Raw genomic sequence first — 17,409 nt, 5'->3', positions numbered from 1 at the left:
ATTGTGTTGGTTACCATTTAAGATACCCCCCCCCCCCAAAAAAAAAAAAAAAAAAGAATTGCTGGGAGCCTATTGCTCTACTGAGACTGGTGAAAACATGCAAACCTACGCCAAGAAAACATTTACCTAATCTAGCATTATCATTTATATTTCTTGAAATAGCAATGTCTGAGACATAATAAATATACATGCTATGTGCTTCCAGCAGAGGGCACTAAAGATAGACAGTAGGTAGGTAGAAAGCAGATTTTTTGGGGTGGGAGTTAAATATTATAATCATGCTGAAATGAGATATGTTCTTTGAAAAATAAAATCAGTTAACTTCTAAAAGGTGAATTGCAGTTGTCAGAATTATCCCTAACTGCATGCTTACAGTGTGGCCTTTTGGCTTATTCATAAAGGGACATGGCCTTATTATCACAATTGGTACCAATCCCTTTTATTCTTGTCTTCACAGCCTACTCAGAAAGCTCTTACCACACATCAATTAGTGCTTTGTGAGGCAAATGAATTCTGGATTAAATGGGAACAATGACCTCCACAAAGGCAGATCCATACTTTTATTTTTTTCCTCCGCAGTGTTTTTCTGCAGAAAGGAGTTTACCAGAAGAGCTAAAGTTTCCACTATGGTCCATGTGGCACCTGTAATGAGGCTTCAGACTAGTGGCATGATTTTTTTTTTTTTTTTTTTTTTTAGTATTTTATTGATTTTTTACAGAGAGGAAGGAAGAGGGATAGAGAGCTAGAAACATCGATGAGAGACATTGATCAGCTGCCTCTTGCACACCCCCTATTGGGGATGTGCCTGCAACCAATGTACATGCCCTTAACCGGAATCGAACCTGGGACCCTTCAGTCCGCAGGCCGACGCTCTATCCACTGAGCCAAACCGGTTTCGGCTAGTGGCATGATTTTAAAGCAATAAACTTAACCTTTTATTTGAAGTCTTATTTGTCAGAGTCTGAGGAAAAGCTTCTGCTGTCTTGAGACCATTTTAGGCCAGATTGTGGCAAAATGTTGAACTCAAAGAAAGAATGAAAAATAAAAGGTCTTCCCCAAGCCAATAAAATTGGAATTGCTATAGCTTAAGGTATCATGCTTTATAGCTAGTTTTACTGATAACATTGTGATAATCTGCCTATTTTTAGCAGGAAAGGAGTCAAGGAAAAACTAAATGATACAGGCATGCTATTTATACAGCTTTGCTAATTTAACACTTTCCAAATCTGTTCCCCACTGATCAATGGAGGAAGAGACTGGACAAGGCCACCGCAAGGGTGCCAAACCTTAATGTTTAAACTCCCAGACAAAGAAGCATATGCGCTTGGCTCTTGGTTTTTACCCTCTAGTTCTCTTGGAACTTCTGACGCAGGGGGCACGCTCCTCTGCATTCGCCCATGTGGTCATGCCCACGTGGGACCCACACAGTGGACTGTTGGACTTTAATTAGCCTGAATGCTGAACTAGACCCGGCCGCTACACGGAACAAAAGCTCTGGACGCTGGCCCTTCTTTTGGCTTTACTGGAATCCCAGCTGCCCCTCTTACAGGACCGGGTTAAGGGACATGGGACGTTTTAACCCGAGGAATGTAACTCCATACAAGTAAAGCCTTTCATTGCATCTCATTCTCCCGTGAGGGCTTCTGAAAAGGCTTACGTCAGTGATACACCAAGAACCTCACACCTAGTCATGTCTGGGAAATCTGGCCCACAAATCTCTCCAGCAGCATTTCCATTGTTACTAGCTAGTTATTAATGATAGGAAAGGAGCAAAAGGGAGGCCAGGCATTATAAGCATGGCCACCTGGGCAGCTTCAACAAGAAGCTGCAATGTCACACTCCTCAGGGAACCACTGGCCCAGTCCCTGCAGATCACTGGGGGGAGGGGAAGACGGACCACGCACAGTGAGTCCAGGTGATGTAGGGAAGGTGCCTGTCAGTCTAGCCTGGAACAAAAATAACTGGCCAGAGTGGGATGGAACCATGGCAAGTATGAAAAATCTTAGGAAGTTGAAATTCTGCGACAAAGGAATTCTCTCTCTCTTGGCTCTCTTGTTTCTCTGGCTTTGCTCCTGCCTATGATCCTAGAAGCCACAAGGCGGACCCCAGGAAGCAATGAATGGACTGATGGGCTGCAGCGGGGAACACAAGTAAGCTAGCTTGATGCTGGATTGGACTATGCAAACATGGGATGAAAACTCTGGGCAATGGCCTTAATCCTAGCTCTGCTGAAAGCAAAGTGGGGCTTATTTCATCGGTGGGACGGAAGGAAATAAGACTTTGGAAACGCAGGGGCCTAACCCATGCAAATAAATATCACTCATTTTCCTGTGCAAGTCTCAAAAAATTCCTTTTTCTCGTGACGTCGAGAAGAGCAAATGGCCCCTAGCAACAGATGGGGACACAAAGAGCTCCCCATTGATAACATTAGGACTGTAATTCTGACATCTTTGACATTCAATTTTAAACAAATAGTTCACATATGACTTTAGAGTCCCAGATGGCAGTTACTATCAGTTTATTAATATTAAATCCCCCAAACAATATTGGCATATTCAGCACCAGAAATCACAAAACTGGAATCCTTCTTGTTAGAGCAGGTTTTAGCCATTTGCTAAGGTCCCTCTTAATACAATAGATATAAGAATAAAATTCAAGAGAAATTACAGTGCACGCATGGACACACACATATTTTCTGTTTTTAAAACTTACTTGAAACTGTAAAAGCCAAGCTCAGACTTGGCTACTAAAATCAAGTAAAGCTAGGCTCTCATTTATTAATACAAACATAATAATTTGGGTATATATTATAGCTATTTAAAAAGATCAATCTAGAGATATCTTGAACATAACCCTCCCTTGTCACCCAGGCTCCGCTCTTATGAACTCCTCCTGCTCCAGCCCTCCTCTGGGCTGACACTAGCCCACCGGCCAGCATCTTCCACTACAACCACAGGAACCTAAAGACCCACTGGTGTGGAAGCCACCTCTTCTTCACATGAAGAAACCAGCTTCCTCCTTCCACTGGGACCTTACCCGGCCTTGCTCTTCTACACCCTGAAAACGATCAGGCCAGCCCTAGGCCATTTGCTAAAGAGATGGATGGAGCTGGGGTGGGCTGTCGTAGATACAAAACCATCACCAATTACCTTATTTTTATGGAAAAAGAGCAAATTTATCTTCAAATGTATGAAGATTAAGTATAATCTCCCAGCAAAGATTGGAGTAGACAGCCAACAGATGGAGAATCTCATGGATTTGTCCTGAGGGATTCAGAGCCCTACATGTTAAAATAGGGCTTAGATTAGGGTGACCTAATCTAGTATTTTTCTAATATAATAATCATTAAAGTCACTGAATTATTAAAATAAAAAATTAAGAATAAGCACAAAAACAAACAAACAATCCAATTAAAAAATGGGCAAAGGACCTGAATAGACACTTCTCCAAAAAGAACAGATGGCAAATTGACATATGAAAAGATGTCAACATCACTAATCATTAGAAAGATGCGAATTTCAACCACAATGAGATATCACCTCATGCCTTTCAGAATAAATCAACAAGTCAACAAATAAGAAGTGTTGGTGAAGATATGGAGAAATGAGAAACCTGTGCACTGTTGGTGCAGCCACACTAGAAAACAATATGGAGTTTCCTCAAAAAAATTAAAAATGGATCTGCCTTATGACACAGCAATTCTACTTCAGGATATTTTCCCACAGAAACCCTAAACACTAAACTTAAAGAATATACGTGCCCCTCTGTTCATTGCAGTGTTATTTACAATAGCTAAGATTTGGAAGCTGCCTAAGTATCCATCCGTAGATGACTGGATAAAAAAGCTGTGGTATATTTACATAATGGAATACTTTTTGGCTATAAAAAGGAAGAAAATTTTACCCTTTGTGACAGCATGGATGGACCTGGAGAACATTATGCTAAGCGAAATAAGCCAGTTGGAGAAATACAAGTACCATATGATTTCACTAAGATGTGCAATTTAATGAACAAAGTGAACTATCAAGCCAAACAGAAACAGACCCATGGATAAAGAGCAGGCAAACAGCTCTGGTAGAGAGGGTGTTGGGGAGGGAGAAAAAAAAGAGAGAGAGAGAGAACTCATGAACATGGATAAAAGTATGGTGATTGCCAGGGGCGGGGTGCATGGGGTAGGTAGAGGTGGAAGAAAGCATAGAGGGGATACATGGTGATGGAGAAAGTAAAATAAAAAATAAAATAAAATAAAAATTAAGAATAAGCTAATAAAAATTACGTATTGGTTAAGAGATACACTTGAGCTAATGCAAAAGCCAACATTTACAAATGGCTATATCCTACATTCCTAAAACTGCCTGCATTTAGGAAGCTCTCAGTAAATAGCTGTCAAACAACTGAATTTGATACAAATATGTATAACATATGATCTATCTCCTTAAGGGGTCTATCTCTCTTTTATGATAGAAGAAACATTGACAACTATTGTATTTTTACCTCACTCACTTCAAATTTTCAAGTGATTGCTAAAATGAATTTAGTTTTTATCTTCATCCAAAAAGTTGTTGGATTAAAAAAGCCCTTTCTGTACAGTCATTAAATTGAGAACAAGGTAACAACAGTGTTCATCTAGTCTCTGGTTTGTTGCTCACTGATAGTCAAACTATGTCTTATGCATCAGGAGGTACATGCTTATTTGCAATTGGAATGTGACTAGCAAATATTTCATTTGACAGATCTACTCAGACAAGACTAATATGCAGTTGTAATTCAGCTGCATTGCTTTTCTATTCATTTAATCATCTAAACAGGTGAATGAGAAGCTCTGAGTCATAATCTTGTCTGGTACAGAGATGCTGAGGAGGGGGTGAAAGGAGGAAGTGGTTGTAGGAACTGACTCCACTGAGAGCATGAGGCTCACATTCCTGAAACTAGTTGGTGACACAACTCCAGCCTTCATTTATACAAAGGAATGAGACAGGTCTCTTTCCCATCTGTATAAAACCCACAGGCTTACTTGGATGCATTAGAGAAAGAGGAACAACTAACAAAGAAAATAAGTAAAAGTATCAGATTGAGATCTCTCCTAAATTGAAAGATTTTTGAATGTTTTCATTGGACTGTAGCTGCTTTTACAGTTAATCCCAACCAGATCAATAAATGGCTTTCAATGCTTGTTTTCCTCAGGACTTCTGGCTAGTCCTGATGATTAAACATCAGGACTTATACCTGCTAATGATCTCAACATTCTTGATTTAAAAAAAAAAAAGAGGTAGAAAAACACTGGAATCCATTATGATTTCCAAAGCAGCAACAATCTTTGACCAACACAACCCTAATTAAAGGAGCCACAGCTGCTGATTCTTTGGAGGCTGCCTTTGAATCCATTTTGTTGCAATTAGTAAGGTTCCAGTTGCACCTGTTGCCAATAGGAACCGTGGAGATAAATAAAATATTTGATATCTTTCATGTTTGCTTGCACATGAACTATAGAGTAACTTTTTAAAAAATGAGAAATCAATAATTTCTTACAAAGAAATTATTCTGCAATCCAATGAATACATTTATTAATCGCTATTCCGGGTGTTTTGCTGCTAGAAATTGTTAAAGTTGTATGCTAGCATGTTGGCCCCGTGACCTGGTGATATTTTACAAATCATTGGACACAAGAATGTTTGTTTCACCTAGATTTTTAAGATTATGAAAGCTGGTATAGTTTCATTTTATTTAAAATCCTATGTTTACTGAAAGAGTAAGAGTGATGAACTACAAAATATACTATTTGCTACAGTAGGGATTATTAATGCTTTTTAAAATTCTATATTAATTGCCTTGGAATCCTCAGAAATTGAGTGCTAACATATGAGAACAGGAAAAATGGCTAACTTTTACAACTTCAATTATCCTATCTAATAAAAGGGTAATATGCAAATTAACAGTCACTCCCATCACAAAAAGATGGGGGCACCCATAGCCACAAGATGGTGGCGCCCAGTCCTCTCAGCCCCACCAGAGTCCCCCAGTCCCAGAAGGGAGAGAGGGGCAACCACTGAGAGTGGGCAGTGAGAGCAGCCTGGCGGAAGGCTTGCTACATGGCTGCGGCCACAAGGCAAGCGTCTGCTCCTGGCTGCAGATGGGCCTCTGGGCTGTGGAGAGTTTCTGGGCAGCAGGCACAGAGCACCAAGGCCCCGCAGAGAGCTCCTCGCACACGAATTCATGTGCAGGACTACTAGTATTAAATAATAATAATTTTCTGATGACACAATTTCCTTTCATCTGGAGCAAATATACCAGTTCATGGTCCAATGAACACAATTTTTGTAAAGGGTCATAGTTAAACCCATTCATTGTTTTGGAAAAGCCTTCCAAATTAAGGCAGTAAACAAAATGATTTTTTAATGTTTTACACCATCCATATACCTTAGTTTTAAATAGATCTCTCACACACAGATGTCGCCTACATCAGGGAACACATAATCCTGGCTTCATTGTTCACTAGCTATGCGGCCTTGTAGCTATTTTACCTCTTTCTGTTTCAGTTTACTAGTCTATAAAATGGGTGATATTATCTACCTCAGAGGGATGTTTCCCGGAAATAAATAAAGAAGACATATTGCCTGGCATGTAATGAGCACAGTCAAACATTGATTCTCAAATGTCTCCTATCCTAAACAATTCAGTTCTCAACCAAGTTGTTTACGGAAAACATGTCTCCGTTTTGGAACAAAACTTCAGTTCTTAACCTGACAACCCTTTCATGCTGATGTTATAAAAAAGCTTCTCTCAGGTCTCTTTCAGGTCACAAATAAAAGGAGAGAATGTGTGTCAGTTTAATGCTAAATCTTATGTAACATCTCAGAAAATTGTGCTATGAATATATATTTTTTTCCTTTTGTTGCTGGTGAAATGGATGATTATCATGATTTTGAAAAATAAAAAGCCCATCAAAGGTGCTGACATTGGTAAGGGTATGCAAGCGCTCACCAAACAAAGATCATGAGCAATGGAAGAGATGGAAAAACTGCTGATTTAGCTGAAACTGGTTTGGCTCAGTGAATAGAGCAGACTGAAAGGTCCCAGGTTCGATTCCGGGCAAGGGCATGTAACTTGGTCGTGGGCACATCCCAGTGTGTGTGTGTGTGTGTGGGGGTGTGTTTGTGTGCAGGAGGCAGCTGATCAATGTTTCTCTCTCATCAATGTTTCTGACTCTCTATCTTTCTCCCTTCCTCTCCGTAAAAAATCAATAAAATATTTTTAAAAAAACACACACACAAAAAAAACAGATTTGTATAAACAAAAAGCAGTTAGCTGGTGGCAGTATTTCAGAGGCAATGGTATTGAACAAGTGAAGCTGCTGCACCCTTGGAACGAGGGCTGAAAGTGATTAAGGCCAGTGGGGGGTTGTTCAATAAATTTCAGAAGTGTCTGTTTATAGATTAAATGCTATATTAGACATGTACTGTATGTAAGAAAGGTTAAAGCAGGGAATGATTTGGGGGTCTCAAACAGGTTAATTCAATCTACTTTATTTCTAATGGGGGGAAAAACTGATTTGGTTTTTGAACAAACTGCGTCTCGAACGGCCTTCCAGAATGAATTCGAGAACCGAGGTTCCACTGTCCTGAACAAATACAAAGCATTACATTTATCCACTGAGTACTGAGAATTGGCTTCTTCCTCTTGATAACCATACTCCCTACCTCTGCCTTTTAGTAGAGCTGCCTTACATTAACAGGGTTGTGCAGCCAAAAACCACACGCGCCAGTCCCACCTGGACATGCGTCTAAGTTCTGGTCCATGGGTGTGGGCAGAAATGATACATGCAGCCCCCTGAAAGGCAGAGGCTTCCCTCCAGGCTCTCCTCCCTCATGCGCGAGCCTGGCTGTGCAGTGGCGATGCTCGGGACAGAGTAGCCCTGAGAGAAGGTCTCCCAGCGCCTTCGCCCTCCCCAGATCGTCACCTGCTGGGCCTTTGGCATTTGAGAAAAATAAACGTCTCACACTGTGTAAGCTATCATTTTTTTGTTCCCGTTCAAGTGGCTACATCAATACACTAATGCTCAGACATGTACTCATTTTTCAATTATAAACGTTTGTAGCGAGGCATCTTGATATGTACAGCCATTCTTTTCCACATTGACTAGTTATTTGATGTCAAGTACTAGTTAGGGGCAGGCCGTTTCCTCTGGCTCTTATTTTAACACTCACAGGTGGGGAGACAGAGACAGGAAAGATAAAACAAGGCCCAACAGTGCGGGCAATCTGTAGCCAGCCTGTAACCAACATCTTCCCCAGCCAAGGACACGGAGTAAATGGTTAAAGAAAACCTCCCTAATGAGCAAAAAGGGAGGAAGAAAAGGGAGACAAAAAAAGCAGGGGGGGGGGGGGGGGGCACTTTTACTCCCGAGGCAGAGAAGCCAGCAGTCTCAGGCTTGGCAAGATAAAGTTGCCAGGTGCTTCTCAAGAATTCTGTGGAGGCCACAACAAAGTAAAAAGGGACCTTGAGAATGAATCTGTACCAAAATAGTCAGCAGAGGAATTCTGAGACCGATAGACAGGACAGTATATAACGCCTCAGACCCCCACCCAACTTGCTCCTCAGATTAGCTGTCTGTGCTTCGTAAGCTAGATGTATAGGTTGCTTTGCTTTTTCAATTAAGGTGCACGCTTAATTGGTTAATAAATTGGCTTTTCAGAACATAGTCAAGGGCTCTGGTATAAATTCATTTATATGGGAAGACAAGGATCATGGTTGAGGACAGCCCTCTCTCACTAGCTCAGGGGGCTGAACTGTCTGGTAAGACCTCTCGGGTGTCAGTAAGAGGTGCCTACAACACATCCACCTACCAGCCTGAGGTAGTTCTGCAGCATCTGGAGAGGGATCATAGATTGTATGTCACACTACCGAGGCAGCCTTCCTGAGGACCTGCAAGAAGGAAAAATATACAAGAACATTGGCTCTGATTGCCGGATTCAATATTTTACTGTTTATAAGCAAATGTTAGCAGAGCTTAGTTCCAATCCTTGGAAAGTTCTAGCCTTGCTCGGCATTAATGCACAGGTCTGGGGTATCCCTTTATTTATTTATTTTTAAAATATATTTGTATTGAGTTCAGAGAGTAAGGGAGAGGGAGAGTGATAGAAACATCAATGATGAGAGAGAATCATTGATCAGTTGCCTCCTGCATGCCCCACACTTGGGATCAAACCTGGAATCTTTGCATGTGCCCTGACTGGGAATCGAACCATGACCTCCTGGTTCATAGGTTGATGCTCAACCACTGAACCACACCGGCCAAGCTGGGGTTTCCCTTAGGTCTCTTCTCTAACTCCTTCCCTCTGAGCCCCCTCCCATAAGTTCTGCTACTCTCTCAATACATTGCTTGAGCCCAAAGGGATTTTCTAGGTGGGTTTCACACTTTTCCCCCTAACTTTATAAGTATAGTTAAAACAACAAAGTCAAACTTTATTACTTGAAATTGTAAAGAATGCAGGACAAAGACATGCAGGTTTAAGAACTGGGACTTCAAAACAATCCTAAAGCAAACGCTCGGTCAATGTCATCTCCATTTAGAATATCTTTACCTGACAAAAGCACAGTGACTTGCTCTGCTTTATTCTTTTTCATAAAGTCCCACAGGGGCAGGGTGAAGCTCTGACTCAATGACCATGGCACATTTCCTAGTTCAAAAAAAAAAAAAAAAAGAAAATGTCAGGAGATTAAAAGGAATTTTTCTTATAGGGGTTGACGCATGATCTCCTCTATGAGAACTCTAAGGAATCAAAGGCATGTACAGAATTTGTGAACGGTCATAGGGAGTGAACTTCTGTTGAAGGTCAAGAGGAAGACTTCAAACTACAGGCTTCTCCAAAGCTGTCCTGAGGAGGGACTTTCGTAGTTCTCCCAGAGCCTGCTTCACAATAAGGTCAAGCACTCTGAACCAGGTCCCTGCCTCCCTCTCCAGCAAAGGTTTAGATTCCAGAGAGCACACACATACAACCTCAGGTGCTCAGGGTAAGACAAGCCTTCCCATAGTCCAGGCCCTCTTGAGAACTTGTTTTCATCTCTTGCCTCCCACAGATCAATTCCTAAACACCCATTCTCGGCATGGCCCAACATACAGACGCCTACCCCACCTGCAACTTTCTGTTATCTGTTGGCCTGGGTCCTTTTAATCTAGCTTGGGTTATCAACACAGTAAAATTGCTTATATACGTATATTAATGACAATAACAATGTAGTTACCAATTTTAAGTGGCTACAGCCAGGTGCTCAATCAAGTCCAGGACCCATAAAAATCAATGGTTTTAGACCTGGAATCCTACTGGAGTATTTCACCCTCAGTAACAAGTATGAACAGAAACCATTGTTCAGAGGCAAATCTACCCAATGGTTGTGAATACCTATTTGCCTTTGTCAGTTTCCAGATTACCCGGATGAAGGCCCACTGCCTTCAAACGTGGCTGTGCTGACCCACTCCTTGAATAACACTCTGCTTAATAGGCAAAATGTGACCCAGAAAATCATTTCTGACTTATTTTCTTAATGCAATTACTTAACTATATATGTTTTATGATAGTTATGATAATTTTAATGACCATGCCAAAGAGCCATAACATGAAGTTGTGAATAATTTGCTTTATTTATTCTTTATATATTTTTATTGACTTCAGAGAGGGAGAGGGACAAAGAAATAGAACATCAGTGATGAGATAGAATCACTGATTGGCTGCCTCCTGCATGTCCACACTGGGGATCGAGCCCACAGTCTTGGCATGTGCCCTGACCGGGAATCAAACTGTTACCTCCTGGTTCATAGGTCAACGCTCAACCACTGAGCTATGCCAGCCTGGCCGTGACTAATTTGTTTTAAAATCTAGCAGTAATATATATATTTTGAAAGTGAATTAGCACTTATGAGTGAAGAGAATAGGACACTTTTTACTCTAATAAGCCTCCACATTAATCGCATGGTGAAAAGCCCCCTTCCCTCAAACTGGACCATGTTTTTGCAACACGGTGCTGCGAAAGTGTACAGGCTTCCCTGTCAGATAGACTGGGGCTCGGGTCCTGCCTGCTTTGTCAACTGTGCCTTCAGGCAGGTCATTGTGTAACTTGTCCAGCTATCTGTAAAACAATCCTGATGTAGGGACCCACTGAGGGGCTTATGTCAAGCGCCCAGCACAGTTCTGGCATCGTGGCCATAGGTTCCTGTAGATGTTCCTTCTCCTGGGTTAGGAGGAAAGAAACTAACCAGGGATAACTAGCTTTTCCAGAGCCTTTATTATGCTCAGGAGAAAGCAAATGTTACCTTCAGCAGGTCCTCAGAGGCTGTTTCATGGAGCCTATTGAACGGGAATAACCAGTTATCACCCTGATTCATCCCAGGTGGAAGCTTTGACTATGTCTTCATTAAAATGCTTTTTCCAATTCTGGACGTCATTAAGACTCCTGTCCTTGGAGGTAAGGTGTTCATGGTTACAGATACCCTGGAATAGCTCAGGCGTATTTGGAGCTGCGTTCAGAACCTGTGCATCAGCAAGCAGCTGCGGTGTGGTCAGTTCCGTGCACTTAACTAGAAGAGCAAGTGAAATCACAGAACCGCACTGAGGGCTTTTGTGTTCTTTACTCTGAGTATCACCTGAGGCATAAAAGCATTTTTATACGAACGTTATGTAATGGCTGCATCGTGGATACTCAAATGTCAGCACCAGCAGCTGCCACAAGGGAGTTTTTAATGTGTTTAATCAGTAAACTAAGTCTCAGGTTATGAAGCCCATAAACATTAATGAACCTGAAAATGTAACTGCAGGATTGCTGATACCTAGCATGATGGATCGCACGCTGCTTGCACTGAGGCCAAGGCCAGAGTTACTGGTGTTATTGCATGTCACCTCATCCAGACTCCATCATTCATCAGAAGAGATGGCTCTGAAATGATATGTCAGAGCTTGACTCACTGCTTTTGAAAAATCATCCCAGGATGTCTGTTTGCGGATACTTAGAGCCCATTCTGTGTTTTCACATTCAAAGTCATCAGAACCATAGTTGCCTGGCTGACTCTCACCCACTGATATCCTTAAGGGTATTTTAAGAGCATCTGTTAGGAGAGTAAGAGAATTAGAAATTTAAAAAATCCTGATAGAAAAACAGCAATATGCTTCTATAAAATAAGCCAATATGAGCATTTTATAAGCAAACAGAAGAGCAGCTTCAATACTTCTTTAAGTAATGTTAATTCAATGTTCTTACTACTGGAGTAAGCTTTGGTCTTTCATCTGTATCCTCACTTCCTTTGGAACCAGGGTGCTTGACTGATTATCTTTCTTTGTATCTTTGGCTTTTTCTACTTCATCGACTCTTTCTCTTCAGCAAGATTCTCAAGTTCTTAAAAAAAAAATCTGAGAAAATTAGGGCCTTTTCTGGACCCTTAATTTTCTGCGTTGTCCATTGTTCTCTTCACCTTCATTGAGGCAGGTTATAGAAATATAAACAAACGTATATAAAAGAAACTATAGTGTAAGTCTACAGGGCATAGCAGGGCTGTTGAGGACAGGACAGTGTGGATACCACTCAGTCATAGGGCTGCCAGGAGTAGGAGCTGACTCAATGGTATGTAATCTACACATAGTTCCATAGGTCAGTGTGCCTCGGATGGTGGCTTTAGTCATAAACCTGGTCTCAGCCCCAAGGTGAGCCTTCTATTAGCTGTGAGAGCTTGCCTTGATCTCTGTATACCCCAATTTCTTTTTTAAGTTGAAAGAATTTACAACCAAGGTGTGTACATTTTAAATGAATTTAACATACAATTACATGGTAAGTACTAGTAAGAATTTGATAAACCGCAGACAGTGTTTCTAAAATGATCTCTGTAATCTCTCTGTGACACCAACTGATTGAGATCCCACCTCGGTGGGCAGCACTCCCATGGTGGGCAGCTCCGCATGCACTTCCATCCTTACAAAGTGATTATATGCTTAGTCACATGTGATTATTCCCCAATTCTCTGTCTGCTAACAAATATGTCTAAGTCCTCAAACACTAGACATCATATGTGAAGCATTAAAGGTGCAGTCTGTTCAAACAAGAACAGTAGGTGGAACTTCAATAGTAGAAACATACTAAAATGAAGACTTCTACCCTCAAATTAGTGAAATGTTACTTTATATGCTTTATATTAAAATAAAATGTACATTTCCCATGATCCCCTTCTTAAACTGGCTTCTCCCATTAACTGAGGAACTAGTGGATAACTTTATTTTTAAGTTGTCAATGCTCAGTCCTCATCTTACCACCAACATCTGACACAATTGATGTCTCTGTGCTCACTGATGTACACTCCTACTGGATGTCCTCATGTCATACCTCTCTGGTCACTCTTTAATGCTGTCCCTTTATTGCTCCCTCCACTGTTTCCAGATTTATTAACGACAGAGTGTTGGAAGACTTATTTCTCTCATTTTTCTCTATCTGTGCTCCCTTCCTTGGTGATCTCATCCAGTCCTCTGACTTGAAATATCATCTATAGACTGCTGACTCTCAGATTCGCATCTCGAGCTCATACTCATCTCTGCTGACTTGACATCTGCACATAGTTCCACCAGACAGCTCAGATTCGTACACCCCAACCTGAGCTTCTGGTCTTCACTAGCAAAAGCTGCCTCACCTGCAGCCTTCCCTGGGCAGTTGATAGCAGCTCCATCCTGCCATTTGGTTTTTCAGGCTGAAAATCTAGAGTTTTCCACAAATCCCTTCTCTCATACTTTAAAAAAACTAGTTTTCAATTACACTTTATATTCATTATCATTTTATATTAGTTTCACTTCCCTCTCTCATACATCAATTTCAACCCAGCAGAAGGTTCTCTTGGCTCTATCTTCAGCTATATATCAGAACCAAACCACTTCTCGCTAACTCGTTGGCTACAGTCCTACACTGAGTCCTCATTATAATCTCTTACCTAGAATGTACATCAGTGAACTAAGAAGAACCCTGATTCTACCTGTGACTTCTTATAGACTATTCGCAACAGTGTGACTACTAAAATGTACTTTAGATCCTGTCACTCCTATACTCATACATTGACTGGGTTCCTCCTTAAGTCCCTAGGATGCTACATTTTCAACAAGATCAGGATCTTAGCCCCACCACATCCTGGACATTCTCTGGCCCGCTTTCCCTCTTCTCTCCCCTTGCTCTCTAACCCAGTCACCCTGGCAGTACCTCAGACATGCCGATATGACCCTACCTGAGGGCCTCTGTCCACCGGGATATTTGGCCTGGAAAGTTCCTCACCTCCTTCAAGTATTTGCTTAGATATCAGTGAGGCAACCATGTCCATCATTTTAAAAACTGAAACTTCCAAACCCATTTTAAAACCTCCCATTCCCAACCCACTTAATGTTTCCCACAGTGCACAATACCATCTCACAAACCCTAGAATGAATTATTTATGTCTACTAGATTGGGTGATAATCTCAACATAAGAGGTCATATAAACTTTTGTATGTATGAACCCACAAATGAACCTTTCATAAAACATGCAGAGAGCACATATTCTTCGAGTTGGAAGGAACCCAAAAGATCATGAGTTATCTTCATAGACAGGTAGGCAAACAGATGTGGAGAGACAACCGACTTGACTGGTTGGGTTCATACAACCAGTTAATGGCAAAGTATCCAGCCATGATTTCTCACACCCTGTTACACTCATGTCTACAAAGACAATATAAGTCAGAAGAAACGAGCAATACCCTAAGTCAGAAAAATGACTTAGAATGCTTTCCTAGGTAAGTGAAATACAAGGAAGATCTTCCATTATTTGAATAGCAACTCATTCTGTAAAAAGCCATTCTACATGGAAAAATAATTACCACAGTTGTAATCAATAAAGTGTTTTTGTAACGGCTCGGGTTCAAAGAAAGCCAAGCAGAGAGTGAGAAACTGAGTTCTCTAGTATTTTTCCCACGGCCCCAGAGGCCCTGCTTTGTGGATGCGGGATGAACAGGGGGCTCTGAAGGCCCTCACTCAGATTCTCCAGCAGATGCCTGCAGTCATCAGTGGCCACATCATGTGCAGCCCGGCCGCACTTATCTCTCCTTTCTGGCTCTAGCCTGCCATGCCTACACAGAATTTCTAGGCAATTTTGTAAAGACAAGAGCTCTATTACCTTCCATCCAAATTAAGAAACTTGAGCTGAAAGCCCACGGGAAAAGTCATTTGCCCACAGCAAACACATCAGGAATTCTCAGGTGACCCAAACTAAACAACGTCCCAAAATGAAAAGCAAAGAATGCTTCATTGAACTGCGAATCACAGGATCAAAACAATGCTCCACAGAACAGCCTCTTAGGTTTCAAGAGAAAAAAATCTGTTTACTAATCACCCAATTTGCAGAGTGAAATTAGGAAAGAAATGGGCTTCGGCAGAAAGTATCCCTCAATGTTATTTTCACAACATAAAGCAAAAGGGCTTTTGCTACAACTGGATGCCGCTTGCTGAATACTGGGCTATGAACTGCTTTCCTGATCATGTGAGTGTGGACTCCAACTTTAACCATTCTGTCCCAGAGTCCTCGTAAGCACTTCTTTATTTGAGATTTTTATTTGTTTTGCTTTTTTATTTTTAAATATATAAAGACCATGTTGGTTGAATTTTGAGAAAAACATTTCCAGTAGATATTGAAGTGATGGTCCCTCTCTTTTTCAGCTTTTCTTCTTTTGTGCTGCTTACGAAAATCTTCACTCAAAAAGTATCAATAACCTACAAACTGGCAAGTCTTATTTTCCAAACCAAAGTAGAAATAAATGCAAACATTTTCTAATAAATAACTGCCCGGGAGGATGTTACCTTCGGATATTTACCAAGGAACTCTGCTAGCTCAACTTTTACCACATTACGTTTTGTTTCCTGATTTCCCACAAGAATAAGTACAAAACTGAACAGACCAGAATCTATGGCAAAGAACTAACAACCAAATCAAGCAACATCCTTCTCATCCCCTCCCTAAACACACACACACACACACACACACACACACACACACACAGACACACACACACTCTTACACTTTCTGTTTGGCAAAACACACTTTTTTTCTCTTTATGTGAATATTTTACTGAAGCATATAGTATTCACATAGGAAGTATATAAGTATGCAGCTTGAAGAATGATCACAAAGTACAATACTTGTGTAAGGAGCACTTTGTAAGCATCCATCTCAATCTCTAGCTCCCTCCCTTCCCCTCCCCCCCTACCCTCGCCACCCCATACCCCCCCCCCCCAGGTATCTACTATTCTATTCTGATTTCTAGTATTAAAGATTCGCTAGTCTGTTAATGAACTTTATAGTGGAATCATACTGCAGGCACACTTATATTTGGCTTGTCTCGGTCAACAATAACGTCTATACCATTTATCCATGTGTTGGGAGTGGTCATTGTTCCTCTTTTTGTTTTGCACTTTTTAAAATTACCATGTGGCATTCTCTAATGTCAATATACCACAATTTATTTACCTAATCTCTTACTAATGGACATTTGGGTCCTACTATGAACATTCTAGCACAAGTCCTTTGGTAGACACATGCCCACATTCCTGCTGAGTACATGAACCAGAGTCGGACTGCTGGGTCACAAGGTATGCATACGTTCTATGTTAGTATATACTGCAAAGCACTTTCCACTCCCCCCAGGAGAACATGTATGCTCCAACTGCCTCATATTGCCCCCAAAACATACTTGAAATGCAACCAGAATTCACAAGGAAGTACAGGAAATCCCTAAGGGCTAGAAAGAAAACCAAGGAGTAAGCTGAAACCACCAATTAAGTGAAATTTGAACAGGAATCCAGTGTTGGTTCAAGAGCTAAGCTGATATAGAGACTGCTTGTGAACTCTATAGGGATGGGAGACTAGGCCTTGGGACCCACAAAATGGAGAAGCTGAACCAGAGGACCCCTGGGTAGAGACAATCCTCTGCCTGCAAAGGGAATCAGCCAGGACACCTGATGCTCACCGTCCCTCCCAGGTGGGCGGGGTTTCCTCTATGACTGTAATCCAAGTCTGGCTTCGTGGGGCTGGGGTTCAGATTTAACAAGACACTAAGTCAAGAAACTATGAGAAGCCTAAACTGGTTTGGCTCAGTGGATATAGCGTCGGCCTGCAGACTAAAGGATCCCGGGTTCGATTCTAGTCGGGGCCATGTGCCTTGGATGCGGGCACATCCCCAGTGGGGGGTGTGCAGGAGGCAGCTGATTGGTGTTTCTCTCTCATTGATGTTTCTAGCTCTCTATCTCCTTTTCTCTCTGTAAAAGATCAATAAAAAATTTTTTTTTAAAATATATTTTATTGATTCTGTACAGAGAGGAAGGGAGAGAGATAGAGAGTTAGAAACATCGATGAGAGAGAGTCAT

The 17,409-nt window shown here is 41.4% G+C and overlaps 1 protein-coding gene across 1 annotated transcript in view; it reads right to left on the bottom strand.

Moving 5' to 3' along the window:
- The window catches only part of CTTNBP2 (cortactin binding protein 2), a 140,600-nt gene that overhangs the window by 22,048 nt on the left and 101,143 nt on the right, over window positions 1-17,409 (bottom strand). The window contains 7 exon segments of the mRNA XM_084896443.1: window positions 7,818-7,966; window positions 8,844-8,885; window positions 8,891-8,922; window positions 9,582-9,677; window positions 11,822-11,906; window positions 11,910-12,097; window positions 15,025-15,142. Of these exon segments, the coding sequence (XP_084752569.1) occupies window positions 7,818-7,966; window positions 8,844-8,885; window positions 8,891-8,922; window positions 9,582-9,677; window positions 11,822-11,906; window positions 11,910-12,097; window positions 15,025-15,142 (710 nt within the window).

Source organism: Pipistrellus hanaki, assembly GCF_964339955.1.
Source record: "Pipistrellus hanaki genome assembly, chromosome: 10".
NCBI classification, from domain to species: Eukaryota; Metazoa; Chordata; class Mammalia; order Chiroptera; family Vespertilionidae; genus Pipistrellus; species Pipistrellus hanaki.
This window is presented reverse-complemented; position numbering and strand designations above follow the sequence as displayed.